At 46.9% G+C, this 26,541-nt stretch overlaps 1 protein-coding gene across 5 annotated transcripts in view; it reads right to left on the bottom strand.

Annotated features, from left to right (window-relative positions):
* Positions 1-26,541, bottom strand: part of Sox102f (transcription factor Sox102F) — a 188,224-nt gene that overhangs the window by 24,974 nt on the left and 136,709 nt on the right. For all 5 annotated transcript variants that reach the window (XM_076809456.1, XM_076809455.1, XM_076809459.1 and 2 more), the window contains 2 exons: positions 20,114-20,842; positions 13,578-13,797 (listed from right to left, as the gene is read on the bottom strand). In XM_076809456.1, coding sequence (XP_076665571.1) covers positions 13,578-13,797; positions 20,114-20,842 — 949 coding nt within the window. The remainder of the gene's footprint in view (positions 1-13,577; positions 13,798-20,113; positions 20,843-26,541) is intronic.

Here is a 26,541-nt window from a genome sequence, read left to right on the forward strand (position 1 = left end):
TCTACCTCGAGAACGAAAGGACTCGTAACAAAGGCTCGCCGAGTAATCTCTTCAGCGGGACTACAAGAAATTATTATCGGATGATCCCGTTGTCAAGAGAGAGGCGCGAGTCGGGGCACGATCCGTGAACGGTCGGCCTTTGAGTTGAGGCCTCGCTGCACATGGCAATGTAATTAAAATACCGAGCGGCAAGACTATGCCTCTCCATCCCCGGCGAACAATGGGCCACAATGTTAATGAGGAAAATAATTATATGAGAGTTCATTTTCTTCCTCCAGAAAATCGGATGCGGAGCCGTTGAAGGAGGCGCCTGGCCTCCGCAGGCAAGGAAGAGCACCAAAGTAGAAAAGGGGTTCCCCGTAATGCGAGCGCCAAGTGGTCCAGACGTCGTCGTGCATGCACTACTGGCGACGCCTTCACCCTTAACACACCCAAGACCTGTTCCTCTCCGCGTTAAGACGTCCGTCCGACATAAGTGTTTTGTAATTAACGCCGTGCACGCGCGGTATCCCTTCGCCCTCCCTCGCGATTAGGAGCACTCCTGGCCGAGCTCAAAGGCACCACCAGAGAAATTCCTTCGCCGATCCGAGGATACGTTAACTTCTGCGCGCTTAGCAATGGGTCGTAATCAACGTCTGCGGCGCGTACCATTTAATGGGCCAGCTTCTTATTCGTCCACCTAAAGCTACAGATTAAAACTACAGACTGGCGCTAAGCTTCGCCTGGTATCCGATCGTGAAGTCGCACAGTGGTCCGAATAGGGGTAGTAGGGGACATTCGGCTGAAAAATGAACTTTCCCTTATCGAAATCTAATGAATCTAATGAAATCTACTATCTAAATGTCCATCAGTTTCGAAACTGTAAATATGATTAAAATTTAATAAAAATTGTAATTAGGTAGAACGCTTAAAGTTGGACATTTTTAAGATAGCATTTTTCAACGGAAAAAAACTGCTTCCTTCTTAGAGATTCCATGACGACCCTGTTTAATATTTTGTCTCCATTCTTTTTTTCCAGAATGAAGAGCATTCTTTTGCGTTAATAATTAACACCGTCAACTAAAAATTGGTGTTCGTAATGTATTAAGAAAGTAAGGCTCAATGAAATAAGGAAAATTGTCTAAGTTCTTTACAATTAACAAGGAATATTTTTCAAGTTCCATCGAGTTGCACGTTCTAACCAATTGGAATATTTTCAGCACACCTTCCTCTACAGAATCGTGCAAAAATCATTTCCCCCCTCAGCCCACTCTCTAAATTATTACTGTTTGAAGCCGCCAGTAACGCGGTTCGCCGCGCGTTTTACGTATACGCGTTCGTATCCATCGGCAAAACTCCGTGTAGATAAGTCTCCGAATGTTGAAGACAAGCAACAAACGAAGATACATTTAATAGATTTCTTTTAACATCTGATCCCCACATTTTTTCAATAAGAATAAAATCGTGTCATAAGAAAGTAAAAACACTAGATCCCGAAGCTGCAGATCTAATACTAAAATAGAAGAAACGAAGCATCGATATTATTATAGGAATGATAGAATGACCTAACATTCTTACATTATATCTACAGTTCAAGTTTCATGAAGATATCACATATGGTTCAAAAGTTAACGAGTGTTTAAAATAATATATCAGGAATATCTTGTAACTATTTAGACCACTTTGTGCCGTCATTGTATTACCAACATTGTATTGATATTAATATTTAACTAAATTGTAGATTTCGTCACAATTTCTTATTGTAGGGGAGAGCGGGGACAAAAGTTACATTTTTCAGAATAGAAGAATAGAATAAGACTTGTTGAAATCAAGTACAGGAACTTCTAAATACATTGTCTAAGAACGCTCTAGCAAATAATTGGTTTAATATCTATAGTTTAACTATGAATATTAACAAAAAAACCAAAACAGGAGATACTTAAAAAATAGGAGAAACTTAGCTGAATGATCTAAATAACAATTTTCGCATGCCCACAGTATACGATTTGTGTTACAGCTCAGTGTCACTCAGTACAATAAAAGAGACACTATACATACGTAACTGTGTAAAGCAAACATTTTGGAAATGTTTGTGGAAGGGAGGAGAAGGTGTGTTACTTTCATGACGCCGTTACGTTTGTCCCCGCTCTCCCCTACTATTCGACTTTTCCTTATAAATCGGAAACGAAAAGTTCCCCCAACATGCGATTTAAATCACTTAAAGAGCATTGAATAAACTACTAAATAAACCGTTTTCAAAATTTTTTAATGACAATTAAGTTGAAAAAATTGAAAAAAAAAAACATTAAATAAACGTACAATATATTAAATTATAAATCATTAGAAAGGGATAATTTTTTCCCATTTTTTTGCGCAAATTTCATTACGATATCTATTATAGTTCAAAAGTTATACGCCAATGTCCCCCTACTACCCCTATACGGACCACTGTGAGTGGCTCGCTTTGTCATTGAGAAAGAAAAACGACTGCCAGGGAATTAACGAAATAGAAGTACGCTACGAGTCGACGTTTCCGCGAGTCGAAACACTAAAGCTTCTCCGCTGTTGCTCCCGCTGTGGATGCGACTAGGGGGAAATCCACGAGCAAGTTCCAGCGCGCGCGACTCCAGCGTCCGCAGCGCTGAGAATGAACGGGTTGCGGGCCGCAGAAGTAATTCGATCGGGCCATTCAATGGGGAACGATGACGGGAATTTGAGCGTTTAGCGTGCCCGCCAGATTTCGCTAGATCAATATCGGTTTCAATATCTGCCGGCCGATATTGAGTCTGGTAATGTTTGAAATTGACTCCGGCACATTTTACAGGCAGCGTACGCCTGCGCTGCACCAATGCAAACACCGTTTTCAAGCAGTAATTCTGTTTCATACGAAGCACGTGGATCGCCAACGATACCGCGGCCGATTAAAACGCACAGGATACAAGCGCTTTGGGTGTCCACTCGACCCACCCGCAAGTGTTTGCTGCTAGACATGGTGGTGTTTTTTTTTTTTTTTTTTTTTTTTCGATGAACGGGACCAGGTGTCCGTGAACGGTGGCTCGTTCGATTTACATACGCCCTCGTTTTGTCGCGTTACATCGCGCAAGAGTAAGAGCCACGAACGCGTTAGCTTGTGCGTCAGAAGCGAAGGGTTTCCCAAAATTCTCGCTGCCTGTAGCGGTATCCAATGAGACAGAGGTAAACAGAGACGCTGAGAACGCAGACGGACGAAACGCGCGGAAACGCGGAAGAGAATCGTGGAGGTCGCGGGAACGGGGATAACGAAAACGCGGTGTCGGGACGGTGGCAGACGGAAGGGCGGTGGATTACAGAGGGAGAGAGAGGGAGAGAGGAATGGACAGATAGGGGCCAAGGGGGAGAGGGACGCAATTTGAGCGAGTGGCATCAGTCGGCGGGTTTAATGAGGTTAGCTGCAATTACATGCATTAGTACGACATGACGAGGGCAGCGGACCCGACCTCGGTCCTCTGCGAGAGATATTGGATGTACGAGCCTGGGCGAGAGGGGTGGGAAAGGGGTGGCCAGAGAGCGGAACGCGAGGAGGAACGGAGCGAGGAGAGCCGCGACGAGAGAACCAGACATAGTGCAAAGGAGATACAAAGAGGAGAGGAGGCTGGGCGCGGATCGAGGGGGACGAGTGCCATCGGGGGAGGCACAAGGGTGCGCAGGGGACGGAGAGGGTGGTGGTGGAAAAAAAAAAGAAGACGAGACGCGGAAGAAACGGGAGAGAGGCTCGGGTAAAATGCGTTAACGCGTTAGTCGACCACACAGAGCGGAGCAGAGCCGAGCGGAGCCGAGCGGAGTGGAGGTCGTGTCTCGCCCCCCGCAGCCGCGACAGGTAACGCGCAAAGTCACGCATCGTTGCCCCGCGATCAAACGACAAACACCGTCGGCTTGCCGGTTCGCTGCGATAATTCTTTGATCGCTCGAAAAGATACATCCGACGAGCCCGAGACCGCCCACACTCCCGCAGGCCCCTTTCCGCCGGCGTAGGCCGAGCGCTGCGCCCTGCCAGCTCCCGGGGGTGGCGAACCCGGTGAGCCGGATAAGCGTGGCGGCCGTGTAAGTTGACGCTTCGCGTGGAAAAAAAAAACGAGCGCGAAGAAGGGAGGAGAAGAGACACGGCAAGCGAGGAACAGCGGCGGACGAGGCCCGTTCATTTAGCCCCGTTTAACGCCGACAGGCGAGCTACGAAATCGCGCGAGACACGCTCCAGCGGCTGTCAGAGAGAGGCGCGTGATCCACCAACGCCACTTTAGTCGAAAGCCCGTGCTTGTTACGCGAACCTTTCCGATCCGAGGAATTTGCCCATCCCTAGCGAACGAGGGCGCGCTTTCCGCGAGCACAATCATCTCCCCGGCGCGGCGGTTCTCGCTGCGAATTGTACTTAATTTCCGCTCCTGCGGCTGATAATCGTGACAGTTCCCTTTGCGCTCTTTGCATACCCGGCTCGAGGTGTTCCGCGTTTAATTGGCTGGACACTCGAGGAAACCATCGACAGGTGACACGGTGCATCTGCAGTGGCAAATGCATAGGGTAAATCCGGGAGACGCGGTCGACCTAATATAAAATGGCTATTAAAACTAGTATAGACGTTACTTATTTTATCAGAACGAACCTGTATGTTCATAATTCAGAACAACTGGTCGATATTTACTTTAAGACAATATTTACTGTAAATCGGGTTGAAAACTGAAGTCATGACATCTGACCACCTCTCCCGAGGTGCCGGGAGAAATGGTTTCTGTCGTTGGCAGAGACCACTCGCATAATTATTCATGGAGAACATTAAACGGAAATAAACTTAGAAGTAGGGGAGACCGGGGCTAAAAGTTCCAGGGGTAAGTTGTTCCGACGGCTCTATCTTCAAAATAAAAAGAGCTTTGTACATTAAATTATTTTTTCCGTGTGAGTTGATCACACCACTCTATCGCCCACTTTAATAGCGTCCGCTTCAGCGAATCGTGTGGTTGTAAGCAAGGACCTATTAAGTCGCGTACCAGATAAGTAAAAATTTTTCTATCATTATTTGTTGGTCTATTTCAATCAGGGCTTGAATAGGTTTCGAAAATAACTGTTTCAAACTGTTATATAAAGGTTCTGACTGAAAGAGTTATTCGGAACGTTTATTCGGAATAACCGTTATAAAGAACCTAAATATCAGACTATATAAGTATAAGTTACGGTTCCTATATAGCTCTATGACTTTTATTTTTTAGGTTCTATAACTTTTATTTTTTAAGTTCTATGACTTTTATTTTTTAGGTTCTATAACTTTTATTTTTTAGGTTCTATATAAGTTACAAAGCGGTTATAGAACCGATTCTTGTAACGATTGTACAGAATTTTACAGTAAATGAAATCGCAACATATTACAACTATAGATTACTCTGTGTAACCACATTGTTTAAAAATTATTATAAATAAGTAAGCAAATATATATTATGTACACATTTGTACATTATTTTGTTGTAACTACAGTACAACCGTGACGCTTCTAATAATAAGAAAAATACGAAATGATCAGAAATAGGGACATGAGCAGAAATTGGGACATTCACCTTACTCTACGTATAAGTCTGCCAATGATGATTCTACATTAATCAAGTGTAGACGGGACAGGAGGAACCACGCAGAAAAAAAAAACAGGCCGGATTATCGTCGCGAGGAAACAGTGGAGTCCTACGCAGGGTGGTTTCTGTTCGATGCCGATGCGACAGGGGCGCGTAGTTCTGCACGGCCCGCCTGTGTCCGTCCAGCAGTATTGTCGGTCGATATGGATTTTACGAACGATGGTACAGCATTCTCCAGAGAGAGGGAAAGAGAACAAACGCGCGTGCATGTTTGATACAATATATAAGCGGTAGGATTGAACCGGGGGTTAGTGTGCGGAGGGGGTCACAAAGTAGCATTCTATTGACAGAGAGCTCGACGCTCTCCGGTCCGCCGGTGATTATACTTGGTGATCATATCGCTCGTATATTGACAAACAGCGATACACACAGAGAGAAAGAGAAAAGGGGAAACAGAAAGAGAAGCGCGGAATCATCCCCATTCCCGGACGCATTCCCGTTTCCCGCCCCCTCCGCCCCCTTCCCGTCTTCCATTCTCCGTGTGTGTCTACGTCACTCCGTCCCACGCTCTCTCTCTGCCTCTGTACCACGGTCAGCGGTCCTCCTCGATCATCCCCCACGCGTCTATGCGCCGCAGCAACCACCCCTCGCGGCGCTGGGGGTGGTCGGGCAGCGGTGGCCGTTCCCGTGGACGCTTCTCGTGCACCGGTGCACACAGACCGCCCACCAGGCGACCCACAATACGCCGCTAATTCCCATAAAGCGCCGGCCGATACGCAAATGGACAAACGTATGGGCATACGCACAAGCGCCCCCAGGGCCCTCTCGCTCTGGCTGGCCAAACACCGCACACCGTACAAGCCCCCCCTTGTTCTCCTCGCTTCTGACCCGGCATTCACAGGTTGCACATCGCGGACGGACCTCTCTGGTCCCGCCTTTGTGGATTACGCTACCGTATAATAACGACGCACGGTCGCGCGGAAACGTGCGCCACCATACCCTCCCGCCGTTCCACACCCACGCTAGTGTTTAAGACGGATTAGCCGACGCCTCGGTGTTTTGGAGGGCGATGCAACAAGCGAACGACCTCTGCGCCAGGGTGTTTTTAATAAATCCGGTAGGTCAGCGTGATTGGGAAAGTTGAAATTATTGGGGATGTAGTGTTATGCTAGATTAATTAACCTATTAGCGGCCATTAATACGAGTTACAAAACGCCCGATGCCGCTTGCAACCAGAAAACATCGGTTGATTGTAATTAACGCGGCTCCGATTAATTTCACGGTTCCGTAAAGCTCTGCGCGCACACATATCCGTTCCGCGTCAGTTCCGTGGTCGTGAAAGGTATCGGTTGCTAGTTTGGAAACGGAGCAGCGCCACACTTGTCAGTTCCGTGAAATTCGACGGTCTCTCCGTACCCGTCAGTTCCGGGCCGTGAGGAATCAGTGTTAAAAAAATATCGTTTGCGTGCTTTACAATGGAACAGCGCACACTTGTCCGTGTCAGGGCTGGTAGCAGATGTCACTGTAGAACCCCTATCCGTTCAGTGACACTAAAATTTGGTTGCTAACGATATTTGAGTATTTCGACTGACGGAGTAATGAAATCACGGAAAGGTGAAAGGGACGACCTTTTTTTCTGACCGTGAAAGGTTCTCGGGTCGAAACTCTCGCACCACGCGCTTCTCGAGGGTCCTAGACCCTAGAGTCATAAAGACAAGGACAGCAATAGGCTACTCAGTAATGAAAATGGGAATTTCTATAATTAATATTAGATCTCCATACAAATACCACCAATGGATTGCTGGAGTTTTCGCAATGGAAATTATACCAAACATGATATATTTCTGATCGTTATTAATGATTGTAATGAAAAGGGTTTTGTATTTGAATTTTGCGCGGTATAGGGTATGATCGGATGCATGGATGCTGAGTGTTAGGGAAATAGAGCTGGATGTGCGTTTCAACAGGACGCGCAAACTTTAGAGCTTTTTCACACGGCGATACATGTATCGCGATACGTGTATGATGCATACCGATTTTCCATTGATCATTATAGCTTCTATAAGAACCGTTCGCAGGACGATTCTCGTGTCATTTGTTCTTCAATAAAAAATATCTTCTCGTGCCCCACACATTTTTGGACAAAATATTTCTCCGAAAGAATGAATGAGTTTGAAGCGTTATCTATTTGGATTTTACACAAAAGATGTGGTAAAAAACGAGCGAAGAGGAAGCATTGGGTTTATCCCATAAACAGCAACAGACATGAAAATGGGTGTGGTTGAGATTGTATAGATTAAAATGTACTTTTACATTAATAATTAGCAGTGGATTGCTGATGTCGAGGAAAGCACCCGTTTAAAGGAAACCAGATGATTTACTATGTACCAGCATTAGAGTAAAACTTACTTAAATCTACCTACTTAAGGGATTTTTAAATTTTCATTGCAGGTGCAGGAAAAAAAGTGAAAAAAACGATTTTCATTATTTTCTTTGCTATTCCGACCAATTGCGATTTTTTTCAAAACGACGAAACACGCCACCTACTTAGCAACCTAATACTTCTAGCTTCTAAAAAAATCACGTGGTTTGGACCAATTTTAAAAATGTTATTCTGTTTTACACTTTTTCGAGTAACATTTCGGATGTGGCTGAAATTTGAATACGTTGTAGTCTTTAGGGATATATAAACATATCTCGAAGGATTTTTGACAATTTTGAAAAATGTCGATTTTACAGCTGTTTGAAGGTAAGTGCTAACTTTTTTTCAATAAATTATAACTATGGGGGTAGTAAACCGATGGAGATGGGGTTTACGGCGATTTGTAGAAAAGACATTGAAGTTTTAAGAAAAAATTATTGCAGTTTCAGAAACAATTTTTTTTAACCATTTTTGTGCAATTATTTTAAACAAATGAAGTTTTTTACAAAAATGGTTAAAAAAATCTGTTTCTGAAACTGAAATAATTTTTTCTTAAAACTTCAATGTCTTTTCTACAAATCGCCGTAAACCTCATCTCTATCCGTTTGCTACCCCCATAGTTATAATTGATTGAAAAAAAAGTTAGCACTTACCTTGAAACAGCTGTAAAATCGACATTTTTCAAAATTGTCAAAAATCCTTCGAGATATGTTTATGTATCCATAAAGACTACAACATATTGAATTTTCAGCCACATCCGAAATGTTACTCCAAAAAGTGTCCGATTTCGCGTGGAATGTTCCTTTTGTCACCTACTGACTGAAAGAACTGTACAGCAGGCTTGCAGAACCGGCTGAATTGGGACTGACCGAGCCAGAGCAGGCCTCCTACACAGTTGTCCGTGAAATTACGGACACGGAACGGATACTGAACTGACACGGAACGGATACGTGCGCGCGGACCTTGAACCGACGAGCTAACGTGCAGCCGCTTCGAATCCTCCGAGGCATTCAGCTTTAATCACTGACGGCGGGCAGAAATTTCATGCTCACCTGCAGCAATTTCGTGGAGAGTCATCAAGAGGCTGTGTACGGTGAAGGTCGAAACGTGTCTGACCAGGTAAGGAGGAAGGTCGTGGCACCGGTGAATGGGGACCGATGAATGGAGGTGGTTCGCATGCTGAAGGGTCCTTTTCCGGTACCCCGTCAAGGACGCGTTTCAAGCGCCACCGACGAGACCCGTGTTCCCTTTAGAATCGATTTTCGTGCCAGCGAGTGGTCCCCGAAGTCCCGTGTAAGAATTTCAAAGATTCAGCGTACTGTGCGGCGAACGAGGGTGAACAGGTGTCTTGACGGAAGCCACGTACGTTTCCCTTGTGCACCGAAAGGCAGCTCTTAAATGTGCTCCGATTACCTCACTACATTCCTTCCACCCACAGCATACACTTCTACCAACGATCAATATAAAACAACATTTCCTGAATTGTGCGAAACGCGAAGCAGCTACCGAATATCATTTCCCTACGTAGATATAGATATCAAGAACGGTAGTCGACATCGAGGGCTGCCGTCGAGCTGGCCAGCGAGTCGACCGCGTTAAATAAAAGTGGAGGAATCGTCTGCGTCGGTAGCGGTGCGTCGGCAAGTGCACGGTGCCTGCACGGTCGAGCCACTGGGCGTGACAATATGCTCCTGCACAGGTGCAGTCGAAGGTATAGGTTGGTCCGCGGAGGCGCCTCGAGGAACAGGGGAGAGAGAAAGAGCGAGCGAGAGATGGTAGAGCTCTCGCCGCCCACGCAATCGGCCAGCTCGCTCGCGGAGGAAGACGGCGGTGGTGCCCGTCGAGGGAGGATGAAAGGAAGGAAGGAAGGAAGGAAGGGCGGAGGGCGAGGAAGAGAAGTAGCCTGGCGCGCGTATGCGGCGCGGAAAGAAGAGGAGCTAGGTGTAGCCCCCCGAAGAAGGTGGTATGCGTTCGAGCGGATACGCGGTCGCACACCTGTGCCAATACAGCATGGCATAGAGTCGCATAACAGGTGGAAAGGTGAAAGAGAGAAGGACAGAGCGAGAGAGAATGAGAAAAAGGGGAAGAGGAGGGGAGAGGGGAACAGAGGAGAGGGAGATCCCCACTCGACCCGGAGTCTGCCAGCTCGAACATTACTATACGCCCTCCGGGACCCGAGAGGAGGAGAACGCTGAGACTAACGCCTTCCTCCTACATTCTCCCTCGTCCCTCTTTCTCTCTTTCTCTCGGTCTATCCTTCTCGCTCCTCCACCGCGGTGCCACCCGACCGACCTCGCCTTTTCCTTCACGGTCGCACTTCCGTTTTAACGTCAGCTAACTCTCCAGGCGGCGGCTGCCGCGCAAACGCCGCCGACAAACGCGTTTTCACTCGGTGCCGATGAAATGGCCGACGAGAAAACGTTCTCCATCCTCGAGAGCCCCGACACGCGAGCCTTCGAGCGTGTACCCGCGACGAGATCTCTGAAGACGATGAGGCCTGACACGAGCCGCGTCTTCTGGAAAGACTCCTCCACCCGGACCTCGATGAGCCTCCGTCATTCCCTGGCTTCCTACCCTCGCTTCTTCCTCTGTCGTTAAAACCGTCGCGCGTGTAACTTCGTTTTATGATAGCCAGCCGATTTTTGGAACGATCTTGCCGTCTCCAATCCATAGCTGAATCCTCGGACCGTTTCAGCTACGAGTCCTCTATCACCGACCTTGATTCAACTGGCTGTCATAAAACTCGTATCCTCTAAGAACGCGGTTTTAGCAGCGGTCCCGTGAGCATCGATCAGCGTCGCTCCGTGGTCCTACCTGGACGCTCGTGTTTGCTCAAACGCGTTCGTAGAATTCCCGCCTCGGGGCGAATTTAGCGGGATACGTGGAGGGAAGGAGCAGCTCGTCCCTGCAGCACGTAAATGACCGGCATAATAACGGTAATACGCCGGGCATTATCTGCACGCGCCCGCATTTTTGCGGGTAGACAGGTTTCTCCCGGCGCGGCTCGATTCCCTGGAGCCGCAGAGGAGTCGCTTCGCTTCCACGCGATGACCCGCGGCTTTTGAGGTCGCGCGAACCATCCAGTCATCGCGATACCGCCGATAGGATCGTCACCGGTGACGTCGATTCGAATCGACGTCCTCATTGTCCGGGTGGTATCCTCCCTCTGGGTCTGGAGATCGCCGACCGATTGCGTAATCGGCTCGCGGGACAATCGACGTTTCGCCGCCGCCCTCGGCGGGGAATGCGCGGATCGACTGGGAGTGTTTAGAGCGGCTCTACGATCCTGCCCGCGTCGCGGTGGTTAGCTGGCTTCGGGGAAAACGCCGTATCCGCCGCTACGTAAATAACGCGCGTGGAAATTATTACCTCGGATAATAACTTCCTGCACTGGCTCGCGAAACGTGTTTCCAATCGGCGCTGAATTCGTAGCGGGTCTGCTCGCGCGAGCTCGACGCACAGTGGGGAAGTTCTGCGATTTTATGGCCAATACTACAGAAATGAAATTTTTTAATTTTGCAAATTTAATACAAATGTCAATTGAAGAACTAAATTTATTTTCGTGGTCATAACCTGAGAGCTTATTTTTAATATATAAAATTCGGCACTTTTACGTTCTGATATGTGAGAAAATAAATTATCCGAAAAACAGCAGTTATGAAAATTATGAACGATTAAGATTTTTTTATTATTTACATTTATACGCTTTTTTCTTTGTTAGAGTTAGTTGAGAAACAAATATACATAATACAAGCAATCAAATAGAGGATTGAAGCTGAATTAAGTCGTTTAAAAAAGAATAAAAAGGTTTGTAATGTATAACAGGTTGATAACTATTTTATGTATTGAAAAATGATTCTTACATGAGAAGATTATTTCTAAAACACTACTTTAAAAATTGTATAAATTACGTATTAAAAACCGAAACACAATTATTTTGAGGACAAAAAGATATCTTACGCACCACCAGGATTTGAATCCATGCCTTCAAATTATTTTCGGATCTTTGGATACGAGCTTTGTATTAAAACATTTAACAGTAAAACTGGTGGCATTTGATACTCGTATTAGTTCTTCGATTGACATTTGCATTTATTTTGTCGAATTGAAAAAATTATTTTTGTAGTTTTGGCCATAAAATCGCGAAATTTCTCCACTGTGCGACGGAGCATTCGATGGAAATACGAAGGAACTCGGTGCATGGGATAACTCGAACACCTGTATCGAGATTTCATAGAGGGGAGATGCCTTCGAACGTGTAAACTCAATTGGACGAGTAGAGATTGCACAAGTAGAATACCAGGATGCATAAAGTCTCTTAAATGGATGGCTGGTGTATGTAGATAAGTTCGAAGCATTGTTTTTTAGATAATGCGCGCGGATGTGTTTAGCAAGCTTCTTTGCTCTGTTTAACGAGCTCTACTGGACAAGTAACTCCGCGCTCGCAGTGCTGAAACGACCTGTACAGTTGCTCATTTTGCACGCGAATCAGCATTAAAGTCATACCCGACCGTTATCACTTGATCTTTCATTCTTAGGAGACTAGAATGCGTTTCCCCCTTTCTTCCAACCAGGCTAACGATCACGTTTAACGAAACAGTATACGGAGCTAATTAAGTTTATTGCTTTATTAAGTTAATTGTGCACGCAACATCTCGAGCTTTAATTAAAACTGCCACAACGTAACAATATTTGTTTAACCTCGACGTACGGTAAAATCAAGTCGGTAGCTTTTTCAGCTGAGAGTACCAGCAAGGAATTTCACCGCTTTTTATTACTTTTCTCCTCATTTGGTTAAATGAAAAAGGACGAGGCGAAAATAGCATATCTTCCGAGCTGCCTCTCCATCTACGTCAGCCGAAGCAGAAAAAATACTGTTTTTAGTTAAATGTCACTTGAAAGCTGGGTCGATCAGCGCAGCATTAACAGTTTCCACGAGGCTGAAATAAATGTGATGCGCTAGATAGCTAAGCGGAAGGAGACAAATTATTCGCTATTGATAGATATCTACCGTACACGACAAATTCGAATCCGCAGGTGGGCAAATTTAGAATCTGTCCCCCGATCAATAAATCTCGAAAGCGATAGGCGATTATATTAAAGACCACTGACGTCGCGGGCGTTTGAATTCTGTATCGGCAGCGACATTACGATTAGCCAACCGCGATGTCTCCAACAATCAATTTCTCCGCTGGCTCGGATCGCGCCGAGAATAATCCCCCAGGCTCTATTAAACGTTCAACTCCGCCAGGATCCATGACCCGCGCAAGATGCTCCGTCGAATTCATTCGAACGAGTCACGCAATCCGAAAGGTAGGTATCATTCGTCGTTTCCCCTCGAACGAAAGGGAGAGTCCTACTTCCGTTTCTTCCCCTTTACCAATTACAACCGACTCTATACACTGCCGAGGAAAAGGATACCCCTCAGATTTCCTAGCGCGAAGGGTGAACAGAAATATTAGACGATTGACCATCCACCGAGGAACTCTCGCGTGAATCCTGTAAGCCTGATCCAAAGGGGCAGGCACAGTAGCGGAGGTGAACGCGCGCGGCGTGAAAGTAGAAAGCTCAACGTATAGTCCTACCTTGGACTGATCTTGCTGTTGCAGTAGTTGTTCCCTGAGCAGCTGCAGCTGCAGGATCATCTCGGAGAGCCTTCGTTCCTTCTCCGCGAAGCTCTCGGCGCAGAGGACCCTGTGAAGGGCCGAGGCACCGTCCTGCTGGACCTGTCCCTCGGTATTCTGCATCCTTCCAGAGGCGGGTGGAGAAGGCGCCACGCTGTTCGGCACGCTGGCGACGCCTCCGCTGCAACGTAAACCATATCGAGCCACGGTCAATTACGTTCCTACGCGGGCCTGTGCAGGAGAAGAGGGGAAATGCCGCGGTGGCTTGTCATCTGCGGCGGTGCAGGGCAGAGAGGTCCACTGGGTCGTAGGCAAATCGGGGCACGTACTATTCGCGGGAGCGAGAGGTTGCAGCGGCTCCGGAATGGGATAGTAGTGGTCCGCGTACATAGGGTTGGGAGCCAGGTGAATAATAGATAGGGTCGTGGCCGTGCAATCACGGCAGCCCGAGTGTTTGCTCCCGTGATGGGGTGTTCCCGCTCTTTCCCTCTTATTCTCTCTCCTTTGCATCGCGTTTCCCCGCTACCACGGATTCTTTCCCCCAGAGTGCCCTACCGGTCTCCGCCCGGAGCTCTCGTTCCTCTTTTATGCCGAGGAAAATGGACCACGAATAAGTGATACCGGACGCATTGTGCCCCGTGGCCAGCCACCGCCGCGGCCTCTGGACCTCGCGAGCACCGGATCCCGTGAAGGACGCCGGATAAGGACGAAGCCTCGTGTGCCCCGGGATTGAAAGAGCAGCGCCTTTAGGAATCTGGGGCAATATATACGGCTACGCGGGGAGCGTATGGCGTTTCTCATGGCGTCACAGGGTCAACGTTAAAGCGGCTGACGAATTTTAAAGATCGCTCCTAGTCGCGACGCTCGCAGATGCGTCCAATCGCGGGATACGAGAGAATAGGTACCTAAGTCTACCGAGCGCAGGGTTCATGCTTGATCCGCTAACTAGGTCATTTCTCGGGAACCTGGCAACGGCTTCCGTACACTTGCGAATAGTTGCGCCCGTGTTTCCTCCCTTGATTATCCAGCAGAATAAAGGGCGAAATGTACAGAAAGTTCGTTGCAAGGATCTCGAGCACCCTTAGCTTCCACGACAAACGTAACGAAGCGCGATGCAAAGCGGCGTGTAATCATTGAAAGCGAACCGATGAACTTGGCAGCGGCGAACGGGATCAACAGAAACAGAATCGTGCCAGTGCGCGGCCCACACCGAGCGGGTATCCGGGCCAAAATTCTTCCAAAATTCAGCCAACTGTACGACAGCTCGCGACGTTCACCCGCGTTTTTGGGATACATTCAATTCTGGACTCGCACCGCTCTCCCTTCGCTCTGCCCTCCCTCCCTGCTGCTCGGTTGGATAACGGGATTCGCATCGAAAATACTTGCTTAACGGCCGATTGCTATCCGCGGTTTTCAACTAAATTGCAGCCTTCGTAATGACCGATGAGCACCGTGACGCGTCGCTTTCGAGCGGAGAATCATCGTCCTTTCGTTCTCGCGCTCAATCATCTTCCTCCAAAAATGACAGATTCGATGCTCTCGCGGATGGGAACACGGACGAGGACAAGCTGCAATCAGGGACTCCGAGCTTTCCTTAACACCCTACACTTGTAGCGCGTGATGCGTGTTATGTGATTTGCCGGATGGGGGTTAATCTCACACTGATTGACTGACTGACGGTAACTGTCAGAAGCACCATCGCCTCTTTGTTTCCCTCGAATACGAGAAGTTTCAGAAACCAGTGAAACGGTTGATACGTCGCGTAAAAATCAGGCGAAAAAATGGGAAACCAAAATTTATTTACAGGGTACTTCTTCATTCTCTAGAACAATGGAATTCCGAATTTCGACTGTGCACTCGATAATGCACTTGATGAAGTGCATGCGCGCTCACTCGTATGAATAAACTCTACTTCGCGCTCTTGACTCATTTCTCACAGAGAAATTATTTCGCAATTAATTGTTTTGCGATTTTTACTAAATTCTGCCAGCTGCTAGTTGATACCATCTTCTTCGGCCCGACGTATTTGCCTTCGAGAAATGGCGAATGGAGAAGAAAAAAGCCACGTTTGCTTGCGCTTGCTATTGGAAGCAAAGGTCTAACCAAAGGGGAGCGTGATCTGAGAGGATGCAGAAGGCGTTCCTACGAATTTAATAGAGACGTACATATATACGTGTAATTAAAAGCGTTGCATATTTTTTAAGCTAACGCGTACGCATTATTACACGCTGTACATTTCGATACTCATATCTGCCTGCCAGCTTTCACCAAGCGTGCGCGCGAATATTTAACGATAGGTAGAGGGGCCAAGCTCGCAACACTGAAGATAATCAATTTCGTAATGAGCGCCCGCGGGTGTGTTCAACTGAAGTTACGTTAACACGATGTGCGACAAAAAAGGAGGAAACATACGGTAATGAGGCGGAAGAACGCGATAATCGTGCAAATAATTCGATAAATTCCCCCGATGTTCGTCCAATAATTCTGTCCCAACAGGCGAGCTTATTTTTATGTGCAAGAATTTATTCCTGGTCCACGCGGAAAGCTAAATCCGCCGAATGTGTTTGCCAGGCGGATGATAATAGCCACAGAATGAGCCTTTTGTTGCCTGATACGGAGGTCAACAGGCGCGAATAGAATCTTGTAGCCGCCCACCGCGCGTTATTATCGCCTGAAAGAAAGCTACGCACAGCAAGGGCCTTTCATGAGCGTGCAAGGATAAAAGACGTTCCTCGATAAGTAACGGTTTCATGATGCACGATTTTTGTTATCGTCGGTGAGCGGCAAGAAACGTGCACACTGTAACGTCTAATTAAATTCCCAGGCACAACGAGGAATTCATTTCTCGTCCGGCGTTTCTCTCTCTCTCTCTCTCTCGCGCGCGCGGTTCACTTGAAGCTTGCAACAGACGTTGTTCCATACGGAATCATTATTCTCCCGTTAACCGTCGCGATACGCAGAATCTGGAAGCATCTTGACGAGGAGATTCAGGGGCATAGGTCGCTCTCAGCACCCCTCCGCGAATTTAGAATAGAGGCCACTGCTGACATGCCTGAGTACCTACCTGTGCCGAAACAGAGAATCGTCCAGAATTCAACTGGAACTAAACTACACACCTAGAAATGCGTGGGAGTCTCAGAGCAGCGGCGAGGGTGATGGTATTCGGTATTAATTATATTTGGAGTGAATAGCGAACCTAGGCGACGCTTGAAGGATTACAACCCTGGCTACGAATTAAACGGTGAAAGGATTTAAGCCTCCGCGATACTCGATTGTTCTACGGTGATCTGCCGCGGATAGGAAGCAGAGATCGTAACCAATGGTATAATGAATTAAGCGGCGGGAATCAGAGTCCACGATTAGCTTAGCCACGTGCGAGATAATCTTTACTCTGCATTCTCGACATTGTACATTGTGCGCGCGAGCAATTGAGTGGGAACGGGAGAAAAAAGCTCCGGCGTCCGTACCGATACAAAGAATCAATTCATTGACGGACCTGATTACATGCGGCAATTACTATTACGTGACCGTGCGATATCGCCGGGGTATAGACTAATCATACTGACGCAAACACGCGCGCACAGGCTACGTGTGCTCGTTACCGACTTCCCGATAACTCGGCGATTCGTTTCGACTTTTTGCCCGCTGTTTTTCCGCGCCGTCGGCTATCGGCAAAGTGTCGCAGAAAACCTGTGCGCGTACAAGCTTCTCGCCGCTAGCGGCCGGCAACTATGTAATTTTCAAATGAGCGGAATAAATGAATGTTTTAATACCGGTGGTTGGCGATCGCGCCCAGCCTCCAGACCAGGTCGCGAGATAATGCCGCCCGATCTTCTCTCTTATCCGTCTGTTTGGAGACGCGTTTCTTTGTCCCCGATGCGAGAGAAGTCAGACATATTTCCAGGCTCACCCGTCTCTCGCTCTCCTCCCTTCTGCGGACCCGTTGTTTTTTTTTGTTTTCCGTCCGGCCGGCCCTCCCCCGTCTTCCGACTTCCTTTTCGCCTCCGTCTCTCTTTGTACTTCGCGCGGACGTTCGGTAACGAAGAGTCGCTTTACGACTGGAATCCGTGGATCTCGCCGTGGCCGAACAATGGACGCTTTTGTCCGCCAAATTTCAGCTGTCCACGGTTGTTATTCACGGGGCAACTGATGCAACCGAGGACTACTGGCGGGCCGGTCACGTAGGTGCGGCAATTCCCGGAGGTTTATCTACTCGAAATAGAATCCCGATGCGACTCAATGGACTTTGAATTTCACGTCGAGCTTCTATCTAATTCGTGTCAAAAGGGCGCTCGCGAAGATTGAGAAGGATGGGATTGGAATTAATTCGACGTTAATTTGACAAAGTCTACCTGGGATAATTAAATCCACCCGGTCCGGACGATTCGGTTGATTCGAACGGATTGATGAAATCTATGCCTCGAAGGAGCGTGGAGAGGCTCCGAGCGATTTTTAAGACCGAAGGGAGATTGCTCGCGAAAGGAGGTCCAAACGGGCAGCCTCGAGTTTGCACTTTCAATCGGGGCCGTTAGGCGATAACCGTTTTTCGACGATATAAGGAGGACAGAGATTCGTTTTTTAAGCTATATTTACCGGTTATGTAAAAGTATTCGGAGCGTGATAGCGCCGCGAAGACAACGGCAGATTAAAGCGCGGCGATTGCAGCACTATAACGAACTCACGGTCGTAATGCCAGCTGGAGCACAATGTCGACTAATTAAAAGGAGACACGTTGCGTAAGCGTAAGTATACGTGACACTGCTGACGACTTCGCCGGATCGGGTGCGCTAGGTGTACGCCGAGGCTGGGGAGCAGGAAGGAATACTCGCCCAGTGGAGTTGCTCTCATTTCCCTCGGTCGATTAGCTGTTTCCTGACGCTGTTTAATTAATATCGGAAGAAAGGAGGACCGTGAATGGCTGATAAACGCGGTGCTCGCTCGCAGATACATCCACGAGTGGTGCACACCCTTCTATGCAGTCGCTTTCGGGGGTTTACTTTGCGGAGATAAAAGGATTTAGCCTTGTTGAAAGGGAATGCCGAGAATATACGAAGCACTAGAACAAGGCGTGTATGTTTCTTTGACCAGGCACGCTGAAGAATACACTTCTACAGCGTTATAATGTTTACTGCGCGTAATGACTGAATCGAATTAGATTCAACTAAACAGTGGTGGCGAAAAGAGAGCTTAAGGGGTCATGCTCAGTCAGGAGGCCGAAAAAAGGGTGGTCTTTGGAAATTTTTTACTCAAAAGCTATAACACATTTCTCAAAAAATCTTTTTTCCTTTTAAGGATTGCATCTAGTACCGTGCATCGTAATTTTTTTATTTAAAAATATTTATCGATAACTAAGTTATGGTCCATCAATCGAAGGTTCTCTAAAAAAAAAAGGATTCTGCGGTAACTACTGCTGCTCGAAAGTCGATCGTCTGAAATAAAAAATTCAAAAGAATTTACTTATTATATTATATTATCTAGTACTTGAACGAAGGACTTTTCGAAATATTGATTTGGGAAAAAATGGCTGATGTTTAAAGTAAAAGTTTCAATTTTATCGTAAATCATGCCTGATTTCCGTCAATTAAAAGAAAACTAAGCATCGGATAAAAAAATCCTTCGTTCAAATACTAGATAATATAATATAATAAGTAAATTCTTTTGAATTTTTTATTTCAGATGATCGACTTTCGAGCAGCATTGGTCACCGCAGAAGCCTTTTTTTTAGAGAACCTTCGAGTGATGATCAATAACTTAGTTATTGATAAATATTTTTAAATGAAAAAATTACGATGCACGGTACTAGATGCAATCCTTGAAAGGAAAAAAGAATTTTTGAGAAATGTGTTATAGCTTTTGGATAAAAAATTTCCAAAGACCACCCTTTTTCCAGCCTCCTGATTGAGCATGACCCCTTAAAAGGTCAGGGACGACAAAGATACTTTGTGTATCTCTATGTCGCGCGGGGATATAGAATCCCTCCGGTTTAGACCGCCGGTATCGACAGGATAAGTGGAGGGTAATGGGAAGAACAGGGAATGTCACGAAACAACTTTGCATTATCCAGAAAATTAAGTTTTAATACTTTAGTCCACCAGTAATAAAGCAAGGTTAAATAAATTTAATTTTCTTATATAATTTTCTTCTTAAATAATCTCTTGTTTCACCTTCGCGACAGAAACTGAAAGCTTATGCTCAGGCAAAGAGTGGTGACATTCCGTTTGTTCCAGTGCAGAGTGAACGTTTCCTGTTCCTAACCAGTATCTTAGGGGGGTATTTAAACTTTATAACAAAATATGCTAGAAATCGCAGCATCACGAAAAATGGACATTCCTCGTTTTTCCCCTTACCCTTCAAGTGAAGTCTTCCAAAACCTCATTCGTCAGATACAACCCCACGAAACACGAGCTAAAAAAGCAACAGCGAAACTGTCGCAGCACAGAGCCAGCCCGTTACTCGAGACAAACCTGGCATTACATTGAAGCGTCGTCTGTACTAACCAGTGCGCGTTGTGTCCAGTCGGCGTGGAGGAGGGTGGCGGGGTGTTCCGCCTGGTGTTGCTGGTGTCGTCCTGCAGCGACAAGGACTCGCTGTTCATCTTACAGGTTAACCTCTTGAGGACGTCGTCCATGGATCTCTTGCTGCCCGCGGTAGCCGTGCTGCCGCCGTTGTTATTGTTGTTGTTGTTCTGCGTGACGGTGTTGTTGTTGTTGTTGTGATGGGGGTGGGCCGGGTAGTAGGGGTCGACGGTTAGGGGTGTGGGTGGCGAGCCGCACTCGGACGAGCTCGCCGGTTCCACGACGCCGCCCGACGAGGACGATGTGTTCGTGTGATGATGGTGATGATGATGGTGGTGATGGTGGTGATGGGGGTAGTGGTAAGGGGCGAGGGTGTCCTGGCCGGTGTGGACGATCCTCTGCCGTTTGCTGGTCCGCAGGGAATTGGACGACGGAGAGGGCGAGTCCCTGAGATCCGGCTCGCTGGTCGTCGCCGGTGACGAACAGCCGGACGACTCGCAGTCACCTCCCCTCTGATGAGGGTAGCACTCCTCGATGCCGACCGGGGTGGTGGGATCCTCTTCGCCGACGGATATCTCGCCAGCCGGGCCACCGGTCACCGACGAGGTCGTGTCCTCCTCCTCCTCGTTGGCGCCTGCCACTGTACCCGTGCCGCCCCCGCCCTCCGATAGCTTCGTTGGTGGTGACTTCCTCTTTGAGGACATCCTCAATCTGAAAGCGAAACGGAAACGGCCAGGTCAGATACAGATCGTCCTCGCTCCTGTCGTCGTCGACGTTGTTGTTGTTACTGTTGTTTTTTTTTTCGCGCCGAGGCGAGCCACTGCGATTACCAGAAAGGTTCGATATCACGCGGCAAGCCGGTTAATTTTTTCCTCTTTTCGTCTGCTTTTTTTCCCCCCTTACTATTTAATTACGCAGCAGAAGGAGCACTTTGTTTCCTCGTGTCGCGGCCGCTTACATAACCGCCACAAAGTTGCAGCCGTATCGCGTTCGCCGGCGAGCATTCTGTATGCGCGCATGCATAAATCGCGTTACAATTCATAATGCAATGGTTCGCGGCAGCATATGTCACGGTTAATGGCACGCTGCCGGGAGATTAGTTTTATTGTGAATTGTCCGAGAAATCGTCGCACGGGCGGCTTCTGCCGCTTTCGTCACTGCCGCTGTAGTGTTCCTGATTTCTCCACATTTTTTGTTTCTCCAGAAATCAGAAACGAGATCGTATTTGTCAAGAAATTGAAAAAAAATATTGTAAAAATTATATTTTTGGAATAATGTTGATAATATTTATCAAAAACACAAGAAAACTTTAGCTGAATGATTATTCCTGTCTAATTTATACAAAACTTGTGGAAGTAAAAATAGATATTAAATATAATTGGTAAATTCATTTATTTAATACAAAATTTGTACAAAGCGAAACATTACTTTTTGGTTTTAAAATTTATTTCTAAATAGCAAAATGCGTCTAATATAGCGTCAGCTAATCTATTTCTTTTTTACCCTTTTGGAAGAAATTCTGGATCATGCAAAAATTTTATACGGGATACAATAGATTTATCCTCCTCTTTTCTATATTTCTTCTTTAATAGCCACAAGAAAGTCATTAGGTACTTAATTCAGTGTTCAATTTTCCTAAATTTTTAAATAAGAATTTAAGAGCACCTTCAGCAGTTAATAATATCGAATCTTCTGTACTGTGATTTTCTATTGGAATTCATATAGGTTCTAATGTTATTAATAAGATGTATTATAAATTGTAGATGTGTTTATACGTTCGCGATTAACTAGTAATACATTCATTTCCGAAAACAAACGAGATTTATAATATTTTTCCTAGACTTAAGTTTCTCGAGAAATTATAGTATTCCTCGAGAAGTAAAAAATAAGCAATTATAAAATTTCTCGAGAAATTCTCGAGAAAGCACTCTCGAGAAGGAACACTACTGCAACGGAATCTTTATCGTGAGATATCGAGCAGGTTGTTTCAATAATTAGGTACCTTTACTCCGAACGACGAAACTACAACGAAAGATCTAAAGAAATCTTACCCTACAGAACTAAAATCACCCTACACGAGTCGAGCATCATCCCCTCGTTCCATCCACCCCTAACCGCGACCGAATCCAGGATCTCGAAGTCCGGGACCAAGAGGAGCTCCAGACGAGCGAGAGGAAGAGAATTGGGGCAACTCCTTACCGACCACCCTCGACATCCGTGTCAGCCAACTCCGCCAGCAACTCTATCTATCGTTAATTTAGCTACAGACTAGCCGAGGCTGGTCCACTCATTTCCGTCTACAAATTACCAAATCTAAATCTAAATCGCGCGAACGGGCGAAACGGCGTCGAAGCGGCCCCCGCCGCGCGAACTGGATTACGTAATCCGGCATGAGGCGCAATAATCAAGCGCGATTATTCAGCGTGAATTATTATTGTTGTGCGCTCGTGTCGTAACAGTCTTTCCATCAATCGAGAGAGGCGCGGGGGCAGAGCGAATATATATATATGCGGCCGATTATCTTTCCAGCTGAACGATGCTGAGCGAGGTTGCGAGGTCAGAAGCTGTCGATCGGCACACGTCCCCGAAATCACGACCGTCCACGTCGCGACGATGCTTTCGAGGTCGTTCCCAGTCGTCTACGTTCCACGGACCAACTCGGTAGCCGATCGTCCCGCGGAAACAAACACACCCGGTTGATTCGACCCGATTTAACGACTCCGCGAGAAAATGGATTATCGTTGGAGAATCGAGTGATTTCTCAAAGCAAGGCTTTGTTTCTGGGAATCGAAACGAGGGGCTCCGCAGTCTGGGATCCCCGGGATGCTGCCGGTGTCCCGTGAACCATCGCAAATTGCCATTTTCCAGAGCATACTCGCGGTACCAGAGTACCAAAGGCGACACGGTTGCGGCACAATACGCTCTGTCTTCGCTTTCTTGGCATGCACGCGTGACCAGCCGACTTTTTTTTTGCGAGCTTACGAGATAGAAGCCTCGGCTTCGTTACGCGTGCATTCGTGCACGCGCGCGCGCGTTACTGCGAGGAAGCATGAGGGGACGGAATGAGGCGCAGCGAACACGTGCTTCCTTACTACGGGGCCGCATGTGTTGCGATCGTAACGCGCCCGAAAAAGCCGAGCCACGATAAAGGCGCCGAGTTTCGGCGATGAATCGAACGGCGCGCCGGCCGCGCTGGCCTGGGGAAAGAATTGTTGCTTGTTAGCGCGCTTCCTCTTACCAGGGATGTCTTCTTGCCTCGAGTGATAATAAGTCAGGATCGTCCCGTCGCGTCTAATAAACAGACTGGCTTTTGGGAGAGATTTGCTCGGAACGTGACTCGCAATAAATGATTCCAGAGAAGCCGCTGAGTGACGGTTGTTTGTCGAACAGTAGTTTACATACAGTGGCGTGCAAAAGTATTCGGCCACCCCTTAAAATCGCATAACTTCTTTCAAATTAATCCAAGCGATTTGAGTTTCTAATTTTAGAAGCTAGAAGGATTAGTTTGCTAAAGAGCCGTTTCTTTTGAAAGTGGCCTAAGTCCATTTGTCAATTATTTTTTGTTGATTGTAGTAACGTGTACAACTTGCAGTTAGTATTAAAAATTTATGTGTAAAATTTTTTCAAATATAAATGGACTTAGGTCACTTTCAAAATAAACGGCTCATTAATGACGTGATTCGTCGTTTTGAAATAAAAATGCACTTGGTCGGAATAGAAAAAAAAAATAGAAAAGGTCGTTTTTTAAACTCTTTTTTATGAGCCTGTAACGAAAATTCAAAAAACACGTTTGTAGATTCAAGTGAGTTATATCCTACGTGCCTGAAATTTCATTAAAATAGGTTAACGTTGCTCTGAGCTAAAAATGCTCGAAATTCCCGAAATCAGCGATTTTCGACCTTATTCTGCGATATTTAAGCGTTTATAGCTCAGAGCAACGTTAACCGATTTTGATGAAATTTTAGGCACGCGTATAACTCGCTTAAATCTACAAACGTGTTTTTTGAATTTTCGTTACAGTCTCGTAAAAAAAGTTTAAAAAACGACCTTTTCTATTTTTTTTTGCTATTCCGACCAAGCGCATTCTTTTTTTCAAAACGACGAATCACGTCGTTTAGCAAACTAATCCTAGCTTCTAAAAACAAAAACTCAGATCGCTTGGATTAATTTAAAGAAATTTATGCGATTCTAAGGGGTGGCCGAATACTTTTGCACGCCACTGTGGGTACGACTCAAGTGCGCCTCGATCAAGAAGTAAAAAGAAGTGAAAAATTGTTCGCGCGATTACCGAATTTGTGCCAGAGGAAGAAAGTGAGAAAGCAGGAGCAGTCGCGGCGCAGAAAGGGGAGAGAATCCAGCGATTTATCTCGGATCCGCTCGCGGATGAGCCCACGGTTTATCCACGCCGGCCTGTTATCAGGCGCGCTGCATAAGCACCGCGCGCGTTCGGCGCTCCGAACTTCGAACCGCATCGGTGTGCCTGGCTAATTTCTGCTATTCGCAGGGGGACGCGCCGAGGGCCGGCGAATTATCCGCGTCTGGACACGAGATCCACTGCCTCGTGGCACGCGCGTGCCAGAATCGATCCGCTCCGCGGCCAAGGGAAGGGGAGGAGAGATTTATTTTGTCGGCGGATTTTACGGCGTAGAAAACGAGGCTGGCCAGGGTCCTTCCGGAGAAACAAATTCTTGCTTCATTGTCGACGATGAGCGTGATTTCCCTTGCTTTTCCCTCTGTGATTTCAGTCGCTGCTCCTCCGCGGCATCTGGCGGTTAAAAATATTTTTTTCCGTCCCGCCTCTGTTTTCGTGCCGCCTCCTAGACGGTCTAGGCTTACAATTAGATCTGCGTTTCGCGAAGTAATTACGCCAGCCGCGAGCGGTCCCTTTCTCTCTGTTCGCGAGGGACGGAAATACAACTCCTCTCTCGCGCAAGGTGCTCCCGCCGCCGCGACGAGAATCGTCCGACAGAAATCTAGAACGCGCCCTCTGACAGCCTCGGACAATGGAAACGGAGAAGCGAGCCGACAACGTGACAATGATAGAGCCTAGCCGCGCCAGCCACCGCGTGAGATTTATCTCGCGCGGTCATTACTCGGCGAGCGTTGATTTCCCTTCGAGCTTCGCGTTGCACCGACGCGGAACACCGCCGCGCGGTGGGATGCTGTCGCGGGTCTCCGGGGAGCGTAATAAAAATCATCCACCGCGACTTGACGTGCCTCTGGAAATAGGGGACAGAGTTTCTTGGGTCGTTCTGCAAGATCTAACGGAACTTTGGGGACGTAGGTATTCGACCCTCGCGTCGGAACGTTGGAAGATACGTGATTCTGATGAATGGGGGCGGTTGTAGAAATTGGGAGCGATCGGCGTAGCGTCGCGCCTCGTCCCGAGCCACCGTTACGCCGGCTTTGGCGCAGTCATCTTTCAGCGATGTATCTTATCTCGCGAAGCAAAGGCTAAGACGAAGGACAGCCGAGCCATGAGCACGCTCCGGTTACGCAACAATTGATTCGCCTGTTTAAAGAAGCTCCGGCTCACGGGCGGCAGAGAATGGCCACGCAGCTTTTGTCGTTGCTCCGCGGCCCAGACAGAGGAGAAATTCGGCACAATTCCGTCATTATCGTATCCCCGGGGTCACCGAAGTCGCGATTGGACTTTCGACTACGCAGTCCCGTGCGAGCTAGGCTAACATCGGTGCCATCAATGACCGACATCCAGCTTCTCATTCATACGGCGTTAGTCATTGATCGATGATGCTGTTAATTTCGAGCATTTATAAATCGCGGAGATAGGATCGTGATTGATAGCGAGAAAAAAGGGGGCACGGAGTATCAAGTGCACTGTTGGGGCGTAAAAAGAGGTCAAAGAAATCGGACGGTCGCGCGGCAACCAAATTTTCCGTCAGCCACGTTTTCTATCGGATAAAGACACACCTGGCAGTCGCGAAGCAGAGACGTAAATATTTCGTTTATAATTTAATATCGTACACCGATGCGCGGCGATATTGCTGGACTAGAATGCAGCAAGTATTTCTATGAAAAAAAATCGGGAGGTCGCAGATGATGGATGATTATACTGTCCTCCCCAGTTAAACTGTCTTATCTAGCATTTTTCCATTTTTCAAGATATGTTGAAATATTTGAAGTTCCACGCGTCTTTTACCTTTCACGTAAAGTTCGAAAACTCTACGTGCTTCGTAAAAGTTTATAAACAGTATAATGTATTTAACCTAACTTATTTTAAAAAATTATATTAGGCTGTTACGAAATAATGACAACATGTTTTAATTTAAATGAAGGAAAATAAGGACGGTGCAAAGTAAACGATAAGACTTCAGTTTTCTCGGTTCTTTCAAAATGTTAGATAGGACGTTTCAACTAAAGAGGGCAGTATATTCGTTCGATTCGACCGA

The sequence above is a fragment of the Andrena cerasifolii genome, chromosome 3 (genome assembly GCF_050908995.1).
Source record: "Andrena cerasifolii isolate SP2316 chromosome 3, iyAndCera1_principal, whole genome shotgun sequence".
Taxonomy (NCBI): Eukaryota; Metazoa; Arthropoda; class Insecta; order Hymenoptera; family Andrenidae; genus Andrena; species Andrena cerasifolii.